Genomic DNA, 26,947 nt, shown 5'->3' with positions numbered 1-26,947 from the left:
CGCTGTCCCTTCTCCGCTCGGATTCCTCGTTCCTGGACTGTAGAGATTTCCCTTCTTTGATTCCCCCCCCCCCCTATTTTTAAATTTTTGCAGCCTTCCCTTCCCGCCGAATCCTGACACGTTGCATGTTTGCAGATTGGTGAAAATACCTTCCCTCTCCTTCTAACCCCCCACCCCGCTTTTCACTCCCAGCCCCCCCCCCCGCCTCAACTCAATCTCAGCCCAGCCGCTCAGATCAAAGCGCCGTGCCTCCCTCCCAGTGGCCGCCGCTCACTAATGGGATTGCAGTGTGCCTGGCTCTGCTGCTGCAGCCGCCGGAGGGAGAGGAGCTGCTGTACCTCTTCGCCAACACTCGCTGGGTGCTGAGCCGCGGGGATGATCCGGATCTTCCCGGATTTCAGCGTGCAGGTGACTGCAGCTGCGGCCGGCGGGGCGGCGGGAGGAGTGCCGGCCGGTCCGGGCATGGGGAGAGCCAGTTCCGCAGCCAACGGGAACCCGCAAAACGTCCAGGGCATCACTTCCTACCAACAACGGTAAGTACACAACCCCCAAAGTGTGCGTGTGGATTAGGCTTCCTCACTTGTTTTTGTGCGTGTCTTGTGTGTCTTTCTGTGCTCGTTTGTTTTTCAGTTTTAAGAAATCACGTCTTGCTTGCTTTTTCTTTTTGAGGGGGGTACCAAGGCACTTAAAACAAAAAAGGATCTTTTAAAAGCGGTGCCCAGAAATGTTCCTGGAGCTTCGAAAGCAACAATAACAAAAAAAAGGGGAAAAGTGAGATTCATGGCAGCTCAAGGGCTGAGGATCTTCCTCCCACTTCTGCTGCAAAGTTTGGGATCCTGTCTGCTTAGCCTCCTTCCTCAAGTAGGGATTTCTCAATGTCAATGCCTTGTGCAAACCCCACAGCATGGCAGCCAAAAGGTATAATTGATCACCCTACTGTGATTGATAATTTGCTTTCAATTGAACAAGATAGAGTTTTCACTTGGCGTTTCACCCTTTGCAGTTCCACACTTTTATTACAACAGTATTAGCATGTCACCTGTTACTAGGGGAAAATCTATCAGGAAACCCTAAGCGGGCTCAGCACTGTGGAGTATTCAACTGAAATGCATTCTAATGCAAATTTCAGAGGTTCACAGACAGCTCCTTTAGGAAGGAAACATAACCAAGTTGGCTTAGGCAATAAGTCATAGTGAAGTTTAAGGACCTTGCTCACCTTTTCACTCTCCCTCAACCATTCACAGACAGGTGGTAATGTCAACAGGACCTATAATTAAATGGCATTCCAGTCCTTTTTTCCTAATAAACAATAATGCTTTTGTTTGCTTTTCTTTGTCACTAGAAGATCACAGCAAAGATGCAATGATAAAAAGGGAGCAAGAGACTAATTTTAGACTGCACCCTGCAACATTATTTTATTCTTTTTGGTGCCTTCTAAGTTGCTCCAACTGTTAAGTGTCACGATAAATGAAATATTAGATGAGAAGCTCAAGGATGTGTGCAAACATAAACAACTCATACTTTAAACTTTAATTTTGAAGTTCACTGGTTTGGGAACTCTTTAGAACCACCAATGTTTATATTTCAACCATTAAGGGTTAGACTATGACCCCACTCTGTCCATCATTATTGAGACAGACAGCTGTTAGGGCTAAGTTTGGGAAACAGTTTGCTTTTCGTAAACTGCGTGCTGCTGATACTTCTGCACATTTAGGATAAACTCTTGAGATTCTTGAAGTCATCTCAAGAGACGCTAAAGCATGCTCAGAGCCTGTGAATGTTTGAAATTCAAAATAGTGTTGTTTTGCTTAAAGCAAAGACAGGAATTCTTTATATAAAGTGCTGCGTGACAGATATAAAAGATAGATAAAAGTTGGTGTAGCTCTAGCCTTCCTTGGTTTCTGAATTACAATTTTTTGTCACTTGGAGAATTCTTAAAATTACAGAGGAAACCTCTTTAAATAGGAAGCACAGTGTAAGAATCAAAATAGTTTTGCCTCTGTAGGGGGAAGTCAAGGGTCAGAAATAGCAGATTAATTTTTACACAAGTGCAAGATACTTCCTGAGAAATTATTATGCATTGGAAAGAATATATGTACCATATCAGTTTATAGTATTAAAATGTAAAATTGCCTAAGCTGTGAGGAGTTAAAGGGATATAGTTACCTCTAACCTGCAGCTATTTATCCCAGCTAATGCCTATTTACCTGGGAGTAAGCCTCATTGAATTTATAAGGATTTACTTCTGAGTAGACATGGGGACTGCACTGTAAGGCTGCAGTTCTATGTACACTTTCATGGGAATTAGTCCTATTATACTCTGTGGGACCTACTTCCAAGAGCTTAATTTAGTTAGTATAGGTTCATTCTTTTGCAATTCAAATTTATATTCCAAGATTCTTCCCTTTCAAAATGCACAGTAAAATAAAACCCTTAAAAGTTCAGAATATTAACTCTGCACATGCAGATGAAAAGCAAGTTGTATTCTTTCATTTGAGCTATTAAAAATACTCTTCCATGTGATTCTGTGAAATTGTTCCAATAAGGCAGGAGGGTATTTTTACTTCTTCCACACTCATTACAAAACCCAAATGACACCTGTTAACTTTATTGCTTTTTAGTAGGATAGGGGAAGTTAAAGGGTGTTCAGAATGCCTCCATGGAATCCTGTAAGATCAGAATCCTCCAAACCTGAGTTTATAGGAACAGCATTTATATTCTGTGACAAAATAATTAGCAGGTCCCTTTCTACGCAGATGTACTTCCTTACAACTGTTTATCTCTAATGATTTTTGTGTGCCGTAATACAAAAGAAGGACTCCTTCTGATGGGTTTGAATCAGAAGAAGGTGAATGAATAGTGTTTCGGGGAGAGAGACAGAAGCAGTTTGTAGAGTTCCAGGATGCAAGCTACTCAGGCTGGTTGTATCTGCTTCTCTGAGTCCTGAGGGACATCAGGCAGGTCAAACTCGCTGCCTCCTGTGGCAGAGATCATATTTTTGGGGTCACTGACTGCGCCCTGCAGCCAAACTTTCCAGCACTTTGCAAACTCCTTATGCAGCCATCCTCTTACCTACGCATGTGTGGATTAGTTGCATTCCTTTTAATTGCCTTCAAAATCCAGCTGGAACACCTTAGATTTTAAATGGTCTGTTTGCCCTGCTTTTGCTTGAAAACTTAACTTTTTGTTACTCCAGGAACAAAAGCAGGGTGCTTAACACATTACTGACATGGAACTGCTTTTCGGCTGACATTCGGAATATACATTCGACAAGTGCCCCCTCCCTCGGGCTCTTAACTTAAAAAAAAAATTAAAAATAACCACACCATTTCCTCAACTATGCTCACTCCCACCCTTTATTTCACACATTTCCTTTTCAAGTTTATAAACCGACACAATAGCAGTCCGTATTAAGCACAGAGCGTGAACTTTCCCTAGGAGGCCGGGCGATCGCTGTGCCACGAGAAATACGGTAAACTGTACCTCGCGATGGATTGCTTTTGCACCCATTTCCGCGCAGTCTCGCGTCCGCTCCGTAGTATTACGGTAGTTGGACGGAGGACAAGAGTCAGACGCATGTGCAGCCAGCCTGCGTAGCTGAAAGATGTCATTCCATCCTCCGTGCACACACACGCGCACATGCTGTGTACATAAAGACACGCACGTATGCTAATAGACGCATAGGCACCCAGATCTGTGCACACTAATAACACCCCCCTCTGCATGTGCATATGCATACATATGCATGTAAGTACTGCACACACAGAGATATAACGTGTGCACTATGTACCATGCAAAGTACACTCTTCCTATCCCTTCTTTTGACCCTGCCATTCCGCGAATGCGCGCAGCCTGTTGCCAGAATCCGTCCCCAGCCGCCAAGCGAGTGCCTGTCTGCGGCTCTCCAGCCTCCCTCTCTGTCTCCCTCTCCTGCTGCCGCCGCCGCCTGCGCTGCTCCAGAGAAGGAAAGTCTGCGAAACTGCAACTGAGTGGCGTTGTTGCGCCGGCAGCGGAGGCTCTCGCGTCTCTTTGCACGCAAGGAGTCAGAGCGGTCGGAGCCGGCGGAGCAGCAGCTGGAAAATGCCCAGAAATACTTTCACAGCGGCCAAGCGCGGGGAGCCCTGACTTCTCACTTTCCCGCCCCCCTCCCCCGGCCATGGCCTGGCCCCGCGCTTGAGCCGGTCCCGCGGGCTCTCTCTCTCTCTCTCTCTCTCCCACACCTGCCGGGCGATGCCAGCGGCCGGGGTGCCCGCCGGGGCTGCGCGCCTTTCTCCGCCCGCCGCGGCCGGCCGCTCGTCGCCGAGCCTGACATGCCTTCGGAGGCGGCGGAGCCTGGGCTCTCTCGGAGGCTCGTCGGCTTCTGGACGGCGGCGGCCCGGGCCCCAGCGGCGCTAGCGAGCGAGCCGAGCAGCGAAGCAACAACCTGCGCCAGGACCGCTGCGCCGGGGAGCGGGAGCCCGCAATGCATTGGCCTCCGTACTTTTCCTCAGCCTGCCTGCCTGAGCAGGGCCATTGCCGCCGCCGCCGCCGCTCCTGCTAGACACAACACCACACACCAGGAGGGGGAAAAGTAAGGGAGAGAGAGAGAGAGGAAAGGGGAGCGAGGGGGAAAGGAAAGGAAAAAAAAAAAGCCCAGGAAGATGGCGCCCACCAAGCCAAGCTTTCAGCAGGATCCTTCCAGGCGAGAACGGTAACACTTTCTCTGTATTGAACCTGAGGCGGCAGCGCCTGCCTGCGTCTGGGGCGCCGCCGCCGCCGCTTGCAGCCTCGGGTCTGGTTTGGTCGGCTTCCATGCCCGGGAAAAGGAGAAGCGGAGGGAGGGGGTTGGCGGTGGAGGAGGAGGAGGAGGAGAGGCAGGCAGGCAGGCGGCGGCGGCGACTCTCAGCCTGCAAAGCCCCGCTCGCGCTGCTCGGGAGTTCCTCTTGGTGCATGCATATTTGTCTGCTGCTGCTGCTGCTGCTCACACAGACACAGCAGCACACTTGGCTAATCTGGCAGCAGCAGCAGCAGCAGCGATCCTGCACATTGCAGGAGTCGGTGTTTGGCGGGAGGGAGAAGGAAGGGGGAGTGAGGCGGAATTCCCGGGAGGCAACTTTTCGGCTGGATGGTCTCGGCGAGGAGGAGGAGGAGGTGGCGGCGGCGGGGCGGAAGGGGGAGAGGCGGGGAGCTTTCGCCAGGCCCAGCGTTGCCTTGTCGAAGGGCCGGCTGGGCTGGTGCGGCTAGGCCGAAACGGAACTGGCCGGGCTCTTCTTCGCAACTGCTGGGGCAACTTTAGTCGGAGGCGCCTGGCGACAATTCCGCTTAGCCCTTCTCCTCCCGCGGTTTTTTTTTTTGGGGGGGGCGGGGAACCAACCTCGAGGTTGGCGTTTAGTCTGTCGAACTTGTTTGCTCTAATGCGCGGTCAGGGGAGATGCTCTGGCAGAGTTTGCTGTGGCGGCCGAGGCTAGAAGTGGGCTCGCCTTTGCAAGTCTCCACACTCCTGTTTGCGTCGCGCGCTCTCTTCCCCCCCTTTCCCGCTTCTTCCCATACACTTTTACTGGTCGGCTCCGCGTATTGTCGGTGACATGTCTGCGCAGCTGTCATCCGAGTCTCCAAGTAAAGTGTGTCTTTAGAAAAGGGCTACCTCTCGATGGACAAGGGAATTCCCGGCCCACTGAAAATTAATGGGCACATGGGGCAGCCCCGTTTGGAAAGTAATGGGTACGTGTGGCCGAGCCACTGGAAACAAGGAATGAGTGGGCTAATTGAGGTATGAAAGACCTTTGAAAGCAGGTGAGCTTTCAGGGCAAGCCACCCATGACCTTTCTGCAAGAGCATGCTGATAGGTTTTGTCCGAGCTCATAAAGTTTTAGCCTTGAGTCTGTTGTTTCTGAGCATGTGCAGAGCACGTTTTGGGTAAGAACAACCAGTCTTCCTAGAAACAGGCCAGGGCTCCTGGAGCATAAGGTGTGAATTCCAGGCAAGGTTGAGACTCATCACTTCTCTTTATGCAGAACAATTCCTGCACAAGGGAAAGTGGAGGGGTGCTGATGCGGGGAATCCAGAGAGGACAATTGGGAATGGCATAGAGGTTGCCATGGGTACTGAGAGGCTTGGTTACTCAGAGCAGAATAGTTGTGGAATGATAGGACACACCACTGCACTGCAAGGAAGGACAGCTTCCAGGGTACCTCCTCCACTAAGCAACATATTGCAAAGTTTACAAGTTCACCTGATGTTACTGCAAAATGCTTTGAAAAATCTCCAGAGCATCATTTGAATCCCATATGACCAAATGGAGACCATAGTACATATTGGTTTCCTCTTTTGCTCCATTTGATTTTCCAGTTCTGCTTGCTGAGGAAGGTTCCCATTTGAGATATAAAATGAAAACCGCCCCTGAGTTGCTTTTAAAAATGTCTAAAGATATTATGGGGTGCATAATGATTGATCAGGTGAATGTGAAGAATTGTAGTTGTTGCTTTATGCTGATACAATGTACCATTTGGCTTTAAAAATGTGTACTGATCGGGAGAGTATAAATGTAAATACGTCCGCTCCTTGGATTAAAATGGGTATTTGAGGGTGCCATCTGTATCAGCTGAGCTAGTGCTTGGAATTGAGCCGATTTCATATTATTTTCTAAATAGGTTTAAATACAAACATTCTGCTTTTGTTCATTCTGTACTTAGTGCTTTGTTTATAGTATAAGCTGTTGCATCTCGTACCTCAAGCTATATTTGGATATGCTCATGATGGAAATACATCATCTTGTTGAAATTTATGGAAATCAGAGGTTTAACGTCCCTTTACTTCTCTTTAGCTATGAAAATTCTGTGTTTTCCCTCCAGTGACTGTAAAAGCATTTGTGTATTACTAATAATGTCTTTAGCAGCATGCTGGTTTCCTGCACATAGAGTTGTACATTTGAGAGGGGAGGAAAGCCAACACATAAATACCAATATAGGCTGTCATCCTTTCAAGCACCCCCCTCACCAGAGAGTCCTGTTCCCTCCCCCCCCCTTTATGAGCCTAGTACTATATTAGCAAGAAGTGTATTTGCCGGGACAGCTTCAGTAATCTCTCCAGCAGAGGCATATTTGTGTGCCATTTTGGGATTTTTTTCAAGATAGGAATCTTGAAGATAGAATTAATTTCTAGGGGAAACTTCATAGCCTGTGCATGAGTGCTTTCTTTATCACCTGTCTCCATTTGGCATTCGGAGAAGGTAAATCAAAGTGTGCGATTTGTTATTCTGCTCCACTTGAGAGCTGTACTAAATAACACTTGGTCTGAAATTCTGATTGAAGTTGTAGGAGGATATACTGTATTTAATTTAATGCCCTTTAATAGCATATTCTTGTTCAGCTCTGATGCTGTCATCTTAAAGGTTGGATCAGAGTAGTTATATCCTGTAGGGAGTGGGAGGAGTAATAATTTCAGCAAGGGAAGTAGCCTACATGCATGAAACGCCAGTAACCCAAAGCTTGGCCTAGTGTCCACAACATTGTTTTATGCCTTGAGGCTTAACTTGTTGTCACTGTGTACGGCGTTCCAGCTATTTTAGGATTTAAGGGAACCTGAGTTGTTTCTTTGCAGTGGGGGGGAGAGGCTCTGCTTAAGATATGATATTGGCTCTTAATGTAAGATAAGTTAAAAATGCATTTGTTTTTAATTAAGCAAATGCATAGTATTTTCTTAGTATACAGTCCATACTTTACTTGGGTTTTGCATTCAGAAGCTTAAGTCCAGTTTCTCTGAAACTATACGGCCTCACCCTGCACATTGTTATATGCATCGCTGCTGCAGTTTTATCAATCCACGCTTAACTGGAAGCTCCACTGGAGATAGTGCTACTTACACAAATAGAATTGGGCTACTTACGCCACTGAAATAAGGAGGTCTCTGTGTACAGAACTGTAGGGTAAGCCTCAGTTTAATGCACACTTGCTTGGAACTAAGTCCCTTGACAATCAGTAGGGTTTACTCACAAGTGTGGTTAGGACTCTGCTGCTAAGATATTAAAAATGAATTCATTATGCAAAAGTCCAATATTCACAAATATCAGGATATTATAATTGGTGAGCTACAGATTATTATTTTAAAAAAACAAAGACTAGAATTCTTTGTTATTTAGCAACTATGGATAATTTTCAACATTTTTTGGTCATTATTTGAGAAAAAGTTATTGAACTTGTTGCATTTACTTCTACAGTCTTATAGACAGAAAATGGTTCAAAAGAACCTAGGATTATCCAGCTCTGTGGAAATATCCAAGGATGTTAAATTCACACAATTGTAATGCATGTGATATGCCAACAGTGATTTGTAAAGCATATCACTGTGTTATGCTGTAAAGTAAAGACTAAAAAAAAGCTCCCTTCATTTTTTTATATTTCTTGCTAGAGTATATGCTTAAACACAGCAGTGATAAATGATGATATGCATTGTCTAACACTTGCTTTTATATAAATAGCTCCAGAAGATTGCTTAAATGATAATCGAAAATATGAAATAGGGTGGCCTTCATATCACAAGGCCAAGGGTCTACAAATGGAAAAACTGAAATAATGAAATATTTCCAAGGCAACAGACTGTCAACAAGAACAGTAATGCATGGGCATATCATAGAGGTACCAGAGAGGATATTAGATCTTATAGCTCTAGAGCTAGGAGTTATAATGACCTTTATTAAATAGAACCTCCCACATTGCCACAATATCTCTGATTCCTGATTTATGGATTAGCAGTTGCACATGTTGAAACATGCTGCCTATATATTTTGTTTACTGCATTCATACTTGGGTTCACATACTATTTGTATGAGCATTGATCAACATATAGTATGTGATTTTAGCAGCTAATGAGATTTAATCATACAGGTTTTTGTCTGTATTTTTCATATCCCAAGATTCTGTAACAAAAAAAGTTACAGCTATATAGCATGTGGTTGTTGTTTTTAAATCTTGATACAGAAATTTCAGGACATATTGGAATATAGTAGTTAGCATCCCACCTGGGAATAAAAATTCCCTATGGGCAAGTTGCATGCTAGATCCTAAGCTATTTCATGGCATCATGGTGTGAGATGGTGAGCAAGTTAAACTTCCTTTGAAGTTTCTTGCTAGGTTGCTATAATAATACTTTTACCTTTTAAGAATTTGGTGTTCTGCTTCATTATTAAATTATAAAGCAGAGCCACTTCAAACATAGGCATTGCTGGAATATCGTTTTGCCACTGCTTCCATCCATCTGCTTTAAGTGTAACCTATTGTTTTATAAAATGCTTAGAGGTTTTGCTGCAATTGAGCTATATATACATTTTGTTAAGCAAATAAAAATGCTATCAATGTTTTATTAGAAAAGTACAATTGTAAAGCTATTATGCCCTATGTAGTTTTTAAAACTGGTAGTTTGCATGTAGGAAAGTCTATATCCTGAAATATTTTAATTTGCCCTGGAATTTCATATCCTTCACAGTACTTTTGGTAAAATTCTGTATGTGATGGAGCCATTTTATTAGTAGACTTTGAACTGCTAGATGCACAATAATTAGAAATTACTTTTCACCTGTTAGTTAACGTTTAGACTTCGTTTTAGCCAACATTGATAGAAGAAAATTGTCCATTGCATAATGGAAAGTTTTTTGAAGTTAGTGTTGGTTAGGAGCCGTTTTGATTATATCCATCTAATTTCAAGTGTGGAGGAGGGGATAAGCATGAGGTGCTCTAGTGGAATATTTTGCATGTATGAGACTTTCGCCTATGGTCAATCAATCTGAATATTATACCACAAGTTGCTGTCTTATAACCCATTCCCTTGGAACTAAATAGCAACAAATTCAGTAGCTCTCATCAGTACTTTTCTTAAGTATTTGCAAAATACAGCTGGATACTTTATAGTTGATAAGGGCTTAAAACTGATAATTAAAATGAAATGTTTCTATGTTGTTCAACCTGAATAGAATAGGATATTTTGTAACACCTTTTGCTTTGATATAGATTGCTTATAGTTAGAATGAGATGCTTGAACTATTGATGCCTAGAGACCTTGATAGGGTAATCATAATTTGTTGTAATACCATATAAATTTGCAGGAGGATAACACTGTATGGATATGAAAGCTGCTGTATCAGATGTGACTGCAACATTGTTTTGTGACCAGTATGATCAGTAGTTTCACAATATATAAAGTGCTTTTGAATGAATAGTTCTCCTGTGCCCTTTATTTTAACAGGACTTTGAGTGAAAGTATTCATTAATAATTTACAGTATGATATGGTTGTGTATTACACTGAGATATACACTATACTGGGAATAGCGTCTTCTTTTAAACATGAAAAATATAGGCCCGCTCGCTGGGACTATACATTTAAGCTCTGTTGTCGTTAAAGAAAAGCCAGAATTAATTGAGTGCACACGTTTGGTAGGAATAAACTGTTTACATATATCACATTTTTGTTCTTTAGCTTCCTATATTTTACTTCTTTCACAAGGTTGATTTCAAAATTCTTGTTTGCTGCAGCCATTGTGTATGCATTTAAACTCTCAAATTTGTAACGGAACTTTTAAAAAAAGATGGAGTGCTGGTTCATTTAAAGGAAGAGATTTAATTTTCTTATGAAAATTCACATTTGTTCCATTTTTGCATAGAGCAAAACTTCTATGATACTGCGTGAATAAATTCCTTATTTTACTTGATCTAACCGATGATCAGAGGCACCCAGAGTTCTTTAGAGCTACTTCAGGATTCTTCACCTTTTTTTTAATAGAAAGAATGATTTAAGTTTGTTTTGTTGTTATCATATCATCATCATCATCATCATTTATTTTGTTTATGACTCATCCTCCCTTGAACAGAGTCCAGGGCAATGTATAACAAAAGATAAGCAACGCAGTTACATCAGTGATTAAAACAAATACAGGAATAAATTATTCACAAAGTAACAGTCATTAAAAACAGAATTCTCACATTCCTGTTTAGGGCACATTACAGTATTACACAGAAGAGGCCTGCTTGTGGTCTGGATCAACTGAATTCTGTCTGTTTAGGGCAGAAAATAATCTCCGCTTACCTGGGGCTCTAGGAAGTGGCGTTTATTAAATAGCACAGCCGTGGCTTGGTCCAAAGCACCATTTTCTTTCCCCCTGCAACCATGGGTGGGACACCCAGCAGCTCCCCTTTCAGCCTCATTGGCCTTGGCGCCAAAATGTGCGTTTGAATGGAAACTGCACTTTATCAGTCTCACCAACCATGGATATGCAGGGTGGGTGTGGGGGCAGCTCTCTGATTGTGGAATTCTTCCCACCCCCAAAGGTGAAACTAGTTCTGTCCCTGATGACACTTAGGTAGGCAGCAGAAGTGTTCTTTTTCCACGTGGATTTTACAGGTTTTTAATATATGCATTTCAACTTTTCATTGAATTTTTGTGACATACAAAACATGCAGACACAGAAAAAAGCAAGCGGCCAATAACAAAGCAATACAGTGTTGCAGACTGAAATAACAACAGCAAACCGGTATACCAAATTGCAATCATACTTCACTGAATATCAGATGCTATTTAAATAGCCCAAACGTAATGAAGAATGAGAAGCCAAAGGGATATGGGAAGATCCCTCCCTGTTAATATATTCAAGGAAGGGAAACCAATCTGCATCAAAATTGTCAGATTTTGCCTCTCCCCAGACCACTGTGTCTGGTCAAGCGTTCCAACAAAGTGATGCTCCAGACATTGGAGAGCCATGCCTCAAATGGTAAAGTGTCAGGAGACTTGCAATAATGGGCAATAACTAATCTGGCAGCTACTAATAACATGAAGACTAGGTTTTATGTGGTTTTTAAATATATGATGGAAGGTTTTAACTCTGTTTTGATTAGAAGGTTTCATTGTTGAATAACGGTGAATTGCATGGTTTTGCTTTCTTATGTAAACAGTTTTGGGGGCACATTTTAGGGCTGAAAATCATTACAAATCATTATAAATCAAACTGAAATAAATATACAGAAAATTAATTGATTTGGTTAAATGAGAAAGTACCTGGTTGTGAGGGAGAGAAGTTAAGATACTAGCCAAGATGAGGGATATTTTGATCAAATTTAATGGATGCTTACTGGAAAGTTAATAATCCTTGTAGGAAGATGGAGTACTAATTGTCCCCAGTTAGTGACATGACATAGGACCGGGGAATCTACTTGTACCATTTTCTCTGTTCACTGCTATGCCTCTTCAACAGAAAACAATTAGACTTGGTACTGTTTGGATTCAACTGAAACCCCCAGCAGGGGAACATTTCCCAGGACCTGTAATTGCTGATCTTAAAGTGGTTGTTCTTGAAGAACGAAACCTTGAAGAGGTATTACTGTGTGAAATTGCTGAATTACAACTTAGCAAGAAGTTCAGTTATATCACCTCTGGATTGAATTGAGATACTGGGCTTTTATCCAACTGCTGGTGTTCATTCACTTAGCTAGGATGTTTGTGTTGTGTTATCAATTACAGCTGCTGTGAAGTCCCTGTGTTTATTTTATATACAATTAAACTTTTAACACACTATATTTTTTGCATTTTGTTACCATGCGACCTACTATTTACATTTCCCACCCTCTAGATATAATATACATTTCTTCATTAATATAGTATACAAATCTGAGAGTAAATAAATCAAAATACAGCCAATCATTTTGTAAATCCCGCCTTTTCTCCTAGGGTGCTCAAGGTAGCATCACCACAGTCTCATTTTATCCTCCCAACCCAAAATGTAGTTCTATGCATTGTGTATGAATATCATAATACCCAGTTCATATGCACCCAGGGGTAGGGAAATATATATATTGGCTACAGGCATGCATACATTTATGCAGAAGGTGAACTTCACCGTAATCAAATTGAGGTTTCAACAAAAATATACAGCACACAGACTGGGTCCACGCTTATTCAACATAAATAAAATACTTACCTTCTGCTTTATCCCATTTGTTGGCTTTTATGAAAATAAAGTGCATGGCACCAACGAGAGGTTTACCATGGTGCCACCCTAATGTTATCTGAATTGTGCCCATTTGAACAAAGCTCTAAACATTATGGGAGAAGGATGTCTGAAGTCCCTCCTCTCATGTGAGTCTAATCAGTGGTTTTGATCTTTATCAGAAACCTTACTGTGTTTCCCACTAGAGAATAGGTAGGGCCTTTTTTGTGGTAGCACCCATGTTGTGGAACTTCCACCGTAGGAAGGTCATGCTGGCCCCAGCTAAAAATTGTTTTACATGGCTTTTGATGGGTTTTAATTTCTGCTTTCTGCTTTTGTTTTAATAATGGTTTGTTAAATTTAAATTGTTGCCTTATATTTTGTTATCTTGTATTTCACTTAAGAGGGCCTTGTGGGCAAAAAAGCAATTCATATATATTTTAATAAATAAAATAGCTGATCACATTTGCAGCAGCTCCCTTATGAATTAATTGTTTCTATATGGTGTTAGAGGGCTGTGTCAGACTGTACTATTTTGTGGTATGGGAAAATTCAAATTGCTATTCCTCAGAAACCATCTCTTGCTTGAATCCCCTTTTCGGACACTGAGACCTCACAATTAAACCTTGTCAAATTAAAGGATGAGAGGAGAGATGTAGATACTTACCTGAAAATTCCCAAATAGTTTTGCTGTAAATAGGAGCAAATTTGGAAAAAACCATGATATATATTTAATCAGTTAGAAACAGTGAAGGGGAATGATAAGTGAAACACTCATATGCATTGCTGGGATTGATTATCTGTCTGTCTGTCTATCTATCTATCTATCATCTATCATCTATCTATCTATCATCTATCTTTGTGATTCTTTTCAATTTAAAAAAATGTAAATTGTGGAACAGCTTGGTTTTAGTAACCTGTATTTTTAACCAATGAGTTTCCCTAACACCCCCCCCCCCCGGTGCTTTAAAAATCTGCATATGTATCCATAGCAAGTGACTAATATTTTTGGAGGTCAGTGATTATGTGAACTTATTTGTAGGGCTGGTAGGTCCCTATACATGAAAAATAAATAAATCACAATCATATCAGTAGAAGGTTAGGTTGCCTTTATAGTTTCAAAATCCTGAAGAAAATAAACTGTTGCCCACTATTTAGAGTATATATTTCATGTATTGTGAATAATCTGCCCTAAAGTTTATTTTATTTAAAAAAAATCTCTTTAGCACTTGGCAGGATTATAGAGACCGGTCAGTTTACTAATGCTTTATATAGAGGCCTGCAAGGTTTTTCATCTAGAGAAGAGACAGTCTCTTCTCTGGTCATGTTCCAACCGGTGGCTAATTCTGCAATGCTGGGCAAGGGATCTGGAGATATATTAGGTCCTCTACTTGAGAGCAGGAGAGCTAATAATCACATCAGATACACTAGCTTGTGCAGGGAAGCCTATATTCCGCTGCAACAACTTAATAAACACTGTTCAGTTTCTCAACAAGGAAAGAAGACTTAAACAGAGGATTGGAGGCTCCCCCAACTTGATAAAATTGTGGCTTTTGTGGAATTGTGCATTTGTGTAAATTGAAAAGTATAGATTTGTCATTCAAATTGCTGGTAATGGTTAATATATGCTTGAGAACGAGAACGCAACATTGACATTGTACTTTATATAAACCAGAGGTTTTCATTGCTTCATTTCACACCCTTGTCTATTCATGCCGCTTAAGCTTTTGAATCTCACTTGGATTAAAGTTCACGTTTCTGGTGCACTAGCTTAAATGATACAGTTTGTTGTAGAATTACCCTTTTAAGTTTGAATGCCATTTCAACATAACTGTATAATTTGCTAAGTTTTGGAATAAAAGTCTTTTTTCCCCAAGGAAAGAATAGGCTTGCAGCATTGTAGAGAAACACAAAATACTCAACCACTTGTAGGTAATAGTCTTTATAGGTCAAGGTGGAGGTCAGTGGAAAGGGCTGAACGACTGAATGTTTACAATATTGGCTGTGGGATAAAAAAAGGACTTTTGTAGAGTGTGTTGTTTATCCCTTAACCTTCATAATGGCACAAAGTGGCTGATCCTATTTGTGAAAAGTATCACTGGATACAGAATTGGCTGCTATGCTTCAGTTCTGTATAAACTACAGGTTCACAAAGAGATTCTGAAAACTGGTATTAATGAATTAATGCTTTGTTTGTAGGAAACAGAGAGGATCATAAACCTGCCAAAATAATGTGAATGTCAATATATTTGCATTCATTCATATTTTTTCCCACTGTCTTTATAATATTTAACAAAGCATATGTTTCTGGTATGACACCCAATCGCTTTGTTTCCTACCCTACATTTTGGCAGCATAAATGAAATAATTGCATTCAAATGCTATTATTTGAAGATGCAAAGTTTATATTAAAAGCATTTTAGTTGACTGGATGTTCACTTTAATAACCATAATGTTTCATGGTTACTTTGTAAGAAACATGTTTGCAACATTTACTTGTGCGGAAGAGGATTATTTTTATTACTGTATTTACTTGAATCTAATGCTCACCTTTTTTGGCCAAATTATGTTGCAAAAATTAAGGTGCACATTAGATTTGATGGCGCATTAAACTTAAGTAAATACGATAGATTTTTACATTAATATATATTTTAAAGATATGATTTTAAAAACTGAATAGGCAAGAACATGTATACTCTTGTAAAGAGAAAATATTTGAAATAAAAGCAAGTAGTTTTAGTTTATACCAGTATATAAATCAGTAGGGGAGGGGATAGTTGATAAATTCTGTAATTTAAAGTGGATTGCTGTAATCTGAGTTCCATGGGGGTTCAGATGTACATATGGCACTCAGTGCACCAGTTATTTACTGTAAGGAAATGCTATTCAGGATTGCAGAAACTTCGTTGGCTCGAGACTCAGTTATACTTAAAGCAGATCTTTTGAAATCAGTGGGGCTTGTCATTACTAAAGTAAGAACTGTTGGTTTCAGTGAACCCATTGTGTATGAACTAGAGCCAGGGAGTTTGTGTGATATGCACAATGCAGAGAAAACAAGCTATGCTGAAATCCCGCTAGAAATAAATGACACATTAGAGATAAAAAATTAAGCACTAACATAAGCTGTCTGATTTAACTTTGCTTTTCCCAGGCGCTTAAAAATTGTTCTGGTCGAATACTCAGAGTTTAAAAGCAGATCTTCCCAATTTTCTGTGTGGTGGGGGAATTGGAATTGCTCCACCTTGCCAGCCCCCGAGCATTGGAGCCATATTTGATCTGTGTGCTCACCATCCCTCAAAATAACGAGTGCCAGTTTCATAGACTGCTTTTATGCGGGGCTCTCCTTATGTAGCACCCCTTCTGAATCAAACTACTTTTGTACTGTATATATACACACACACAGACCACAGAAGTATGTTCTATTGATATAAATGAAAATTACTTCCACATAATAGCCAAAATCAAACACAGACCTAACTTCATGTAAGTCCACTAATTGCAGTGGGTTTCAGTGCCCAAACTCTGTTGCAGGAATTGGTTAATCTATTTAGAATCCAGGTTGTCATATTCTGGCTTGAATTCTGCATTTGTATGATGGAATAATGGTATACAAGTTTTAAAGACAAGATACCAGTTAAGGTGGAATCCAATTAACATGAAGACTTCTTGGTGCTTAATTGTAGCTAGTTGCAACCATAATCTGAGTATACCTTTGTATTCTAGCTTCTATGGTCATACTGTACAACTGGAGTTCCTGTTGCCTTAATATCCTGGAAGCATATGCATGACCATTGATTGCAACAGAATTATGGACTAGAGAGATACTTTATTGTTCAATGTTGTGTGTGTATTATATATTCCTCCCCATGCTCAAGATTAGAAGATCTGTACTGTACTGTATCGTTTCTTAGATCAAGAATCATGGTAATAAATTAGATATTTATCTAGATCCATACCTAAATGCTGATGTTGTCTTGTCTTCACTTCAGTACTTTCAACTGAATACACATCTGAATGTGCCTCTACATCTGTTCCAGTTACAGATAGGTAGCCGTGTTGGTCTGCCATAGTCAAAACAAAACAAAATCCTTCCAGTAGCACCTTAAAGACCAACTAAGTTAGTTCTGGGACGCAGGTGGCGCTGTGGGTTAAAGCCTCAGCGCCTAGGACTTGCCGATCGAAAGGTCGGCGGTTCGAATCCCTGCGGCGGGGTGCGCTCCCGCTGCTCGGTCCCAGCGCCTGCCAACCTAGCAGTTCGAAAGCACCTCCGGGTGCAAGTAGATAAATAGGGACCGCTTACCAGCGGGAAGGTAAACGGCGTTTCCGTGTGCGGCTCTGGCTCGCCAGAGCAGCGATGTCACGCTGGCCACGTGACCCGGAAGTGTCTCCGGACAGCGCTGGCCCCTGGCCTCTTGAGTGAGATGGGCGCACAACCCCAGAGTCTGTCAAGACTGGCCCGTACGGGCAGGGGTACCTTTACCTTTTTTAAGTTAGTTCTAGGTATGAGCTTTCGTGTGCATGCACACTTCTTCAGATACACTGAAACAGAAGTTTCCAGACCCTTCTATATAGTGAGAAGGTGGGGAGGGGTATTACTCAGAAGGGTGGTGGGAATGGGTGATTGGCAGATAGCTGTGATGGGCCTGTTGACGACTCTTAACGACTGCAATAGGTCTTACATCTGGTGTATTCAGTCATAAGCAACCATGCAAACATCTACAACTGAAGTGGGGTGAACATCTTTCCCAGAACACCTGATAGTTAGTAATTGCTGATACTTGCATTATTGCATCCGTTTCCAGCAAGGCAAACTTTTCAGGACCAAGGCAACAGTTAACAAGTCATTGCAAGTAGTGTTTGCAGTAACTTTTAACAAATCCAGTGTGGCGATCTATGAAAAGAAATTGAAATGACTAAGATGCTTCTCTAATTTGTATTCTGTATTTGGTAGCCTTTAAAAAGTATTATATTTTTTTACTTCTGGGAAAGGCAGCTAGAATTTATTTTGTCATAGCTAAAGCTTTCCTGTTTAATGTTGATTGTACTGACAGAATAAATAAGAGACAATAAAGTAACAGTTCTGGTTTTTCTCTTTTTTGCCATACAATGCTGTTGGCGCTTCTAACTTAATTGTAGTTATGAGGAACACTAATAATTTAAGTGTTATACAGTATGAAACAAATAATAGATAGATAAACTTTATCTGACGAAGCATTGAAGCATTCTGTGCACTTTATTTGTTACAATCTGTTTAAGAGAAAAAATAGCTTCCCCATACTAGGTTCCATTAAACACAGTTGGACTTATTTCCAAGTAAATATACATAGGAATGTGCTGCACATGTCTTTATTTTTTTAGGTAATGTTATAATTTAAATACCTGCTGTGAAATCACTTTTGGATTTTTTTCTTTCTTTCCTGATGTTAAGGGAAAGTAGGCTCATCTTTTTTTCTTTTCTTTTTCCTTTTTTTTGCAGATTTTTATTGTTCTGTGTAAATGTAATTTGTTAATCCTGTGAAATTTGTCATAGATAAATTTGCTTGGATTATCTTGTCAGTACCGTATCTGCATTCTTTTGTTCATTGCTTATTCATAATTTAACACTCTGGCAGTGAGCCTTTTTGGGATGCTCACAAAAGATATATGACCTCTACCAGCTGCTACTCTAACCTGCAGAATGCACAGCAAGACATTAGGAACGTGAGGATTCCTCTACTGATTAAAGTGCTCTTCATTTAAACAGTCTGTTCATAAGAATCTCAGGAATTTCTGTGAATAGCTCTTTCTTACTTTCCTTTTTCCCATGCCCTTACAATTAGTTTTAACTCCCCATCCCCTGAGTTAAAGAAAAAAATAATAATTTCTATACTAATTTGGTAGTAGCTCTTTTTTCCCCTCCAATGGGAGTTAGTGGAATTATAAAAATTAAAACTATTGACAATGTAGTTTCTTATAAAGTTAAGTCTATTAACAGAACTCCCTTTGTTATGATTTTAAGCCTACAAAGACTTCCTTTGACATCTAATGTGTTGTTGTTTTATGCTGGTTTACATAGAAGCTGCCTGATTTAACCCTACTGTCATCCAAGCACTTGCGGATTATACTGTGTGAATGCCTTGTAGTGTACAATACACCAAAAACATAAATAGAATGTTGCTTAAGGTGTAACAATACTCCAGTACTAGCCTTCTTTACATTTTATCACATTTTAACCCCCCCCCCTTTATCTGTAGATCATCTTCTGAGTAATGGCTAATTTTCACCTCCCCTTTGTGCTTGTCCATGATTCTAGTTCAAAATAATTCCTGGCTAATCCATGCAGTATTGGGTCATCTTCATCACTTTTTTGTGATTCAGGGCCTTCAAAGAGCATCATTCTATGCCATTTTCATCTCTAGCTTCTTTCACATTAATCCTCATATTAAACAAAGCGTCCTAGCTATTTTACAAAACGTGACATTTTACAAAATTTTTTAAATTATACTTCCTAGTCATTTTTATTTTTGCATGAGCAACATTCCTTGGATTAGAATTTGAGTATGTAAAAGCCGTTGTTTTTCAGTCCATGTGGTGCAATCCTAAACTTGTTTACGCAGAAGTAAATCTCACTGAACTCAGTATATTTACTGAGTAATTCTGCTTAGGATTGCAGTCTTGGGAAGCTGCCTTGTACTCAATTCCGGCCTATTCGCCTATCTACCTCAATCAACTTGGATGCGCAGGGGTTCTTCAGTTTCTCAGGCAAAGAGATCTTCCACGTCTGCTATGATCCTTCTTACTGGATCATTCTAACATGGGACCTTCTGTATACAAGTTCTGTGCTTACTAGTGAGGTATGGATATGTTCTTCACACCCTTCAGTATAAAATTACACATTAATCTTAACTTTTCTTGCAAGTCACCTCAAACCCTTAATGGAGGGACGAGGTATAATTGGCCCCAATTAGAAAGGGGTCTGTGAACAAGCAAGAAAGCAGCAGCAGCAGGAGGGAGGTTGGGATTCCTCCCCTTAAGCAGGTGGGTTTGGGGTGGGTGGTTTTGCAGAGCACGTAGTCACTGATGACTTGTTGCTGCACTTGCCGCCCCCCACCCCCCATTCCCAACTGGGGAAGAGCAATGTTGTGGTAGCCAGGTAGTCAGCTTTGAAGCTCACTGGGTGACCTTGGGTCAATCACTATCTCTTAGCCTAACCACCTCAAAGGGCTGTTATGAAGATAAAAGTTATGGGGATAACTATGTACACTGTCTTGAGGGAAGGTGGAATATAAGAGCAATGACAGCATACGCTCCATGTCACCCTTTCACTTCCTGCTGTAGAGCTTTCTAGTAAATGGAAAGGGAAAGGGTGTGTTTTAACATACAGGTTGGGCTGAATGGCCCCCATCCAGAGAAAGTCAGTTGCACATAAGCTTAATTTAAATGGAAGTCAGATGTGACTTCCATTCTGTGGATTAGGACCATGTGTTTGGATCAAGACATTATGTTGGAATAGGAAAGATTTGTATTAAGTAACTGTTCTGTACAGGCGTTCCCATCTTTCTGCAGTCCCCTTGGTACCTTGTTGGTGGAGGAGTTAGATTGCTGAGTGATGGTGATAATAAAGTATTCTTTCATCCAATGTGAGTACAGCTAGACTGAGAAAGAGATCCATCTTTAGATTTCATTTCTGATATTGCCAGTTTCTTAGACTGTCATCAGAGAAGATTTTTGAAGGCCTTGTTTTAGCATTGAATAGTTCTGTGTTCCTTTTTTAAATAATTACTTTCATCTCATTGTAGCAATGTGTTTGAAGGTACAGGTCAATAAGGATGATCGCATTCTGAATTTCATGATCTGTGTAGTGGAACAAATTGAAAGCAAAGCCTGTATCAATCACTGTGAAGGGAGGGTTAATTGTTACTGCTTCTCAAGCCTCTGGACAGATAAACCAGTAATGAAATACTTATTGCTCTGATATGAGGATGCTAAAGGAGGAAACAATTGGAAACAAGCAGTCTTCAAAGATAACAAAAAGGCATTTTTTTAAAGTAGAACTAAAGTGGGATTGTGCATATTGTCAGTGTTAACTTTCAAAAGTAATATTATTTTGAGTACTGCAGCTTCTAATAATTTTAGAAATGGTTGTATGTCTAAGAGAAAACAAACATCTAGCCTTAAGAAGTCATGAGTTTGAAAGATCTTATGCAAATAATTAGAAATATTTTACGTAGTCTGAAGTTTATATAACTGCTGTGCATTAAGCATTTCCATTTGTTTTTATTTTTTATTTGTGGTATATTCCATATTTCTAGAATCTTTATATAAATAGATTTTAACACAGCTGTATTTACTAAATCCAGTATGTTTTGTCATCGTATGAAAGCTTTTTGTCTACTGTTGATGAGCACAGTAAAGGAATGTTTTAAAGGCAGAAAAAGTGAGGTGAAGATGAGTTCAGCAAAATAAATTATAGCATTATAGTAAACATTTAACCATTTCCAGGGTGCCTACTTGATATTTAAACATCTGTTAGTTACTTATATGTTGAAATATATGCAAAAATATTTAGCCAAATTGAAGTCTTAGGCCCATGACAATCATCTCAACACAGTGGGTAGTTCTGAAAATTAATGAGAATGATAATACTGTAAAGACTGTTCCAGAGTTTGCCCAAATTCATTATCTAAGACTCTTGTTAAGAACATCTCAAAGAATTTTAACCAGGAAAATATATTAATGGTTCAAAACCATTTCTCAAAACGCTGATTTAGAAAAGTATAATGGGATTATATATGCAAGAGCTATAGTTAGCAACACAAATAACACAGGAGAAGGGCATTATATGAGGACACATTATCCCAACAGATAGTTTTTGACTTTGATTTTCAGCTATAGATGTCAAGCTTCTCTTGTTGATTTATATTTTGGAGGCTGTGGGTAGTATGACCATAGATAATTTACAGTGATTTTTTTTTTAAGTAGCTGGAGTCACTCAGGGCCCCATCTTCACAGGCCAGGTGGGGGAAAAACCTGCAGGACAGGGAGCAGGTGTTCCTGGAATTACAGCCAAGAGCTGAGGCACCCAAGCTCTCACCCATTCCAAATCCTGCTGAATAGTGTGGCTCAAGGACAATTCAATCTGCTGAACCAAATCATTCTTAAGGTGTAAAAGCAAGATGTTGGACACTAGTGTGGAAAGCAGCAACTAGCAAAGGGTAGACAACAACTCACATCATGCCACTTTTGCCCACCCAGTGAAGAGATGCCCATCTACTCATTTGCAGCTATGGTCCCAACACTGGAGCAACTTGCCCTCCATTGTGCCCAGAATAGGGTAGAATGACCACAGATGTGTATCCAAATCGAGCGAGGCAAACCTGCCAAGAAGGAAAGAGCAATAAACATCATATAGGTAACAAACAGCAATACCTCTCCACTGAACTAATTCAAAGGCAGCAGTAGTTTTTAAAGGCAGCAGAGCACCATCTGCCTATTGGTGTAATACTTGCATCATCCAAAATCACAAGGGCCACTTGCTTTCTCCCTTCTTAAATGCTTCTTCAACCAGGGATACTTGTGTTAAAGCAATCTTCATATGTATCACTTCTGTTGGATGAATAACTTGGGTGTAAACTTGATCTGCATCCAAATGCACCAGGAAGCGTGGAAGCCTACAGCATTATTTTTAATAGGCTATATATTTCAGATGTGTGGTACACTGAAATAAATGGTTGTAGGCAGCATTTGCACTTGATTACATGTTTACATATACATTAAACTTTCTAAAACCTCCTGTTCCTGTGATTATTACATACACATATATTTATTTTGGATCGATGGAACTGCTGGAAGGAGTGCTCTAAGCAGAAAGCGGCTGACTGGTCCCCCTGTCGTTGGGTAGAAGTCCAGGTATGCCCAAATTCATTTCATTTTCCACCCTGGTCCCATTTTGGCATATGGGACACCTTTACTCATATAGAGCACGGGGGGGGGGTGTGGGTGTGTGGAGAGAACCCTCAGGCTACCACAATCTTCAGTTGACTAGGAGGTCCATTTCAGCCAAGCCACATCTACTTACACCTGACACCCTATATGATGTCAGGTGGGACAGGTTGAGACTGAAAGTAAGACTCATACTCCTGTCTCATTCTTTATATCACACACACACACACACACACACACACACACAATCTCTACAAATAAAGGTAAAATAATTAACATTATAAACAAGTGAGAGCGATAGAGAGCTGTGTGTCATATATGGAATGAGATCAGAGTACCTGGCTTGGTTTCAGCTGCACACTTTTTACACAGAACCTGTGTCTTATGGTACCAATGTTATGAGCAAATTCATGTTAACTAAATTAGTTCAGTACAGCAGTTGATGTAATCCATACCACATGAAAATGTAATGAGTACTTTGACATTTTTTGTTAATTTATCCCTTGTGGGGGAAGGAGAGTCTGGCACCTCCTATAATATGCCTGGTTTGGAGATGAATGCAATACCTTTTATTGTGAAGTCCCTGCAGTAATTTTCACGAGTGCTAGAAGTTAGTGATCACTGTAGATGTTTCTGAACCAGAGCCTAACCTTCAGATTGGACACTTTTGCTGTGTAGAATATTACTAATACATACTCCAGCCACAGGCCAGCTAACATGGAGTCAAGTGGAGCATGATCCAGAGATACTGCTCAGTAATCATTTCACTGACACTTATTAGAAATTCTGAGTGAGTAAGTCATTAAAACACACAGACACAATCTAGTCACTCATGAGCAATGCAGATTTTATGTTGGCACTTTTGTAGATGAGATAGTTTTTAATGAGACTCTGGACAATATATTTGTAGATTTACTTGCAGGTTATAGACATGTTCACAAGTAGTGGAAGTGGACAGAGAAGATAGGTGTTGATGAGATGATGTGGAGGAGGAGTGACTCAAGGTGAGGATGGGTGAATAAGAACTGCAGAGAGGAAGATGGGAATCTCAGTTTGACATTTATGCTTGAAGAGCTTGCTTTACTTCTTTCCCCCTTCCATAGACCTAGCGCACAGAGTTTGATCACCATAGAAAACCTGAGACCAAACCATATGGAACAGGAAAAAATGATAGGGATACGTACAATGTGTGATAAAATGCCACAGCTATAAGATCACTATAATTTAAGTGCTAATCTGGTTCTTAAATGCTGCATTTTACCTAGTTATTAAAGCTAAACTCAAACTCATTAACTGGGATTTTGATTTGGCTGGGACTGAACTGGCTCAAATTTACTGTTCAAGTTGTAGTAGTATCCAGTGAGAACACACTCTCTAGAGAGGCATAAATAATTTCATGCTTTGAGGAGCTTGCACTCAAATTGTTGCCATATTTTGCTGGCTAGTAAGTCTTTTTTAATATGTGTTCATTTTACTGTAGATTTGTATTTTGCCACGGTAATTTTCTAGCATCAAACATGGTTTAACATTACATTTGGCATTTATGTGCCATTTTTGCTAGAGAAGTTTCATTGATGTGAAACTTCAGTAATGTCTTGAATCTTGTGATGAAAGAAGGCAAGATACATGGTTAAATATTAAACATTTATGTAATAGATTCCAGTTAACATAGGAATAAATAAAAACAACAAATACATTTGAAGAGCTTGAACTCATTTGAAGAATTCTAAGCTTGTAACTACATGATATTCTTTGTGGAAAGAAGATAGGTGCATAAAATGTGATTGATAAGAGCTTCGGGCAATAATTTTTTAAAAATTGTAATGTTCTCTTTACATTTACACTAGAATTTTTCAGGATGAAAAGTTCAATAAAATAGAACTGATTATCTAGTTTTCAGGTACATAGCTCTTCAGAATCAATAAATGCCAATTTCCTGGCCTTTTAAAAAAATAAATGTTGCTAGTAAACATTTTAAAAAAGAGATAAATCAAAAATGTATTTCTAACGATAGGTGAGTCAAGCACATTTTAAACATGTACCAGTAATCTATCTTGGAATTAAAAACAATTTTTTTTAATGCAGTTTGCGTTTCTTGTTTTCCAAAAAGTTAGCTTTTGTCGGTCCCACAGGGGCTAAAGGTTTATTTAAGGAAGGGCTATACTAATAATGCATGATTACAGCCAAATAGTTTTTAAACCATTACATAACAATGATTGCAGAGGAAATGTCTTTAAGGAAAACCGCAGGTGTGGCCACATCACACTTACCAGAGTTATGTGTATCTTACAGTGTAGTATGACACAATTGTCTTGTCCAGTCTAGCACTGTTACAGTCAAATGTGGGTGGCATTATGTTGAAAGTTAGAAGTGTGACTGCTTTGGAAGAAGCCCCATTCACTTGGTAGATACTGAATGTCGCAGTTTGTGATAGGTGTTGGAAGAGGGAGAGATTTGATTCAATTCACATTTAAAAGGTGAGCGTATCTATTTTGCACTTCCTTAAGAAAAATGTGACCATCCTTCAAAATGGGCTCTATCTAAGTGCTGTGTTTGTTTACATAAGACATGCATTTGTGTGAAAATGGAAGCTTGTAATATCAAACGAAGGCCACAGTATTAATTTCACTTACCATTTTTCTTGAATCTCAGGCCATCCAGTGGCAATGTTCCACTACCCCATCACACCCTCCATAACACTCTCACATCCTTTTTATCATGAGCCTTGAGGCATCGCTGGGCTCAGGCATGGAGTGGCAGAGACAGAAGAGGAAGGTGAAATGGGGTATGTGCATGTCTGCAAGCAGGAAATGGAGGCTGAAGGAGGCAGGTACTTCTCACTCCCAAGATATGGGTGCTCTGGATTAGATGGGGAGTGCCTGAGCATTGAGGCTGTTGTGACTTACTACCTGTTGCTGTGCATGTGCTTTCTACTCTGCATCAATATAGATCCCTTCCTTGATGTCAAGAAAGAGCCCCGCTGTTGTGGTCTGAGTGGCAGCCAGGACAGTTTTTCCCTTACAGTTCCTTTCAAGTTCTGCCAATTCTTCACAGCCCTTCTAGTTCAAACTAATTCCAGCTTGTCAACATGTCACTAACCCACAGTACATCACAGATGCCTTTCTGGCATTAAGTGCAAGAATAGGCATCATATTTCACACAGATTCTGGCTGGCCAGTCCTTTTTCTAGCCCAGTAAGGCCTTCATTTGGTAAAAGGCTCCCTGATCCAAGCATGATATTATTCTTACCTGGAAGGTCAAGGTGTATGTTATAGACGGGAGTTACCTGCACATGGAGTGAGAGCATGTCCCAAGGATTGTGGTGATACTTCTTTCAGGTTGGTTTTTTTTCTCTCTCTCTCTCTCGCTTCCATTCCTACTGGTTAATTCTACATGCTAATAGCTTCTATTATGAGAGCCAGCATAGTGTAGTGGTTAAGAGCGGTAGACTTGTAATCTGGTGAACTCGGTTCACTTTCCCGCTCCTCCACATGCAGCTGCTGGGTGACATTGGGCCAGTCACACTTCTCTGAAGTCTCTCAGCCCCACTCAACTCACAGAGTGTTTGTTGTGGGGGAGGAAGGAAAAAGGAGATTGTTAGCCGCTTTGAGACTCCTTTGGGTAGTGATAAAGCGGGGTATCAAATCCAAACTCTTCTTCTTCTTGCCTGGGGTTCCCCAAATCATGGATCTAACCCTGCTTAAGACAATCACTTAATTATGCAACATGACATACAGCCCCGGAGAAGCTGTTTACATTCAGCAGGCTGCATAATCTGTAGCCTGCCAACCTGGCCCACTGGCAATATATTGTGGCCTGCCCGTTCCTTAACAGCTGCCTTATTTTTGCACTTCCAGGCACCCTGCAAAACCAGGTGGTATTCTGTGCCCTTGGTGACTCGCTCTCCATGCTTGATTTGATGTGCTTTGATGGGTAACAAGTTGTGCAGGCAGGTCTGGCATAAAACTTCCCCCAAGTGTTTTTACTCAGTGATTTCAATGAGTATCACTGATCCCGTGGTGGTCTTGTGGCAAAGGAGAAGATGAGGGTTGCAATGTACCTATTGTTTCACACTTCCC

General features: G+C 40.6%; 1 protein-coding gene across 11 annotated transcripts in view; it reads left to right on the top strand.

Moving 5' to 3' along the window:
* Positions 1-208: 208 nt before the first annotated feature.
* Positions 209-26,947, top strand: part of NPAS3 (neuronal PAS domain protein 3) — a 617,308-nt gene continuing 590,569 nt past the window's right edge. For 4 of the 11 annotated variants that reach the window (XM_083740959.1, XM_083740967.1, XM_083740966.1 and 1 more), the window contains exon 1: positions 3,329-4,690. Coding sequence is in view for 7 of the 11 variants with exons in the window: in XM_083740967.1 (XP_083597093.1) it covers positions 4,641-4,690 (50 nt within the window). In the remaining 4 variants the exon portion in view is untranslated. Of the gene's footprint in view, positions 534-3,326; positions 4,691-26,947 lie in introns of those variants that run through there. The other 7 variants (XM_083740962.1, XM_083740958.1, XM_083740960.1 and 4 more) reach the window with 5 other exon arrangements.

Source organism: Podarcis gaigeae (genome assembly GCF_964106915.1).
Source record: "Podarcis gaigeae genome assembly, chromosome: 1".
Lineage (NCBI taxonomy): Eukaryota > Metazoa > Chordata > Lepidosauria > Squamata > Lacertidae > Podarcis > Podarcis gaigeae.
This window is presented reverse-complemented; position numbering and strand designations above follow the sequence as displayed.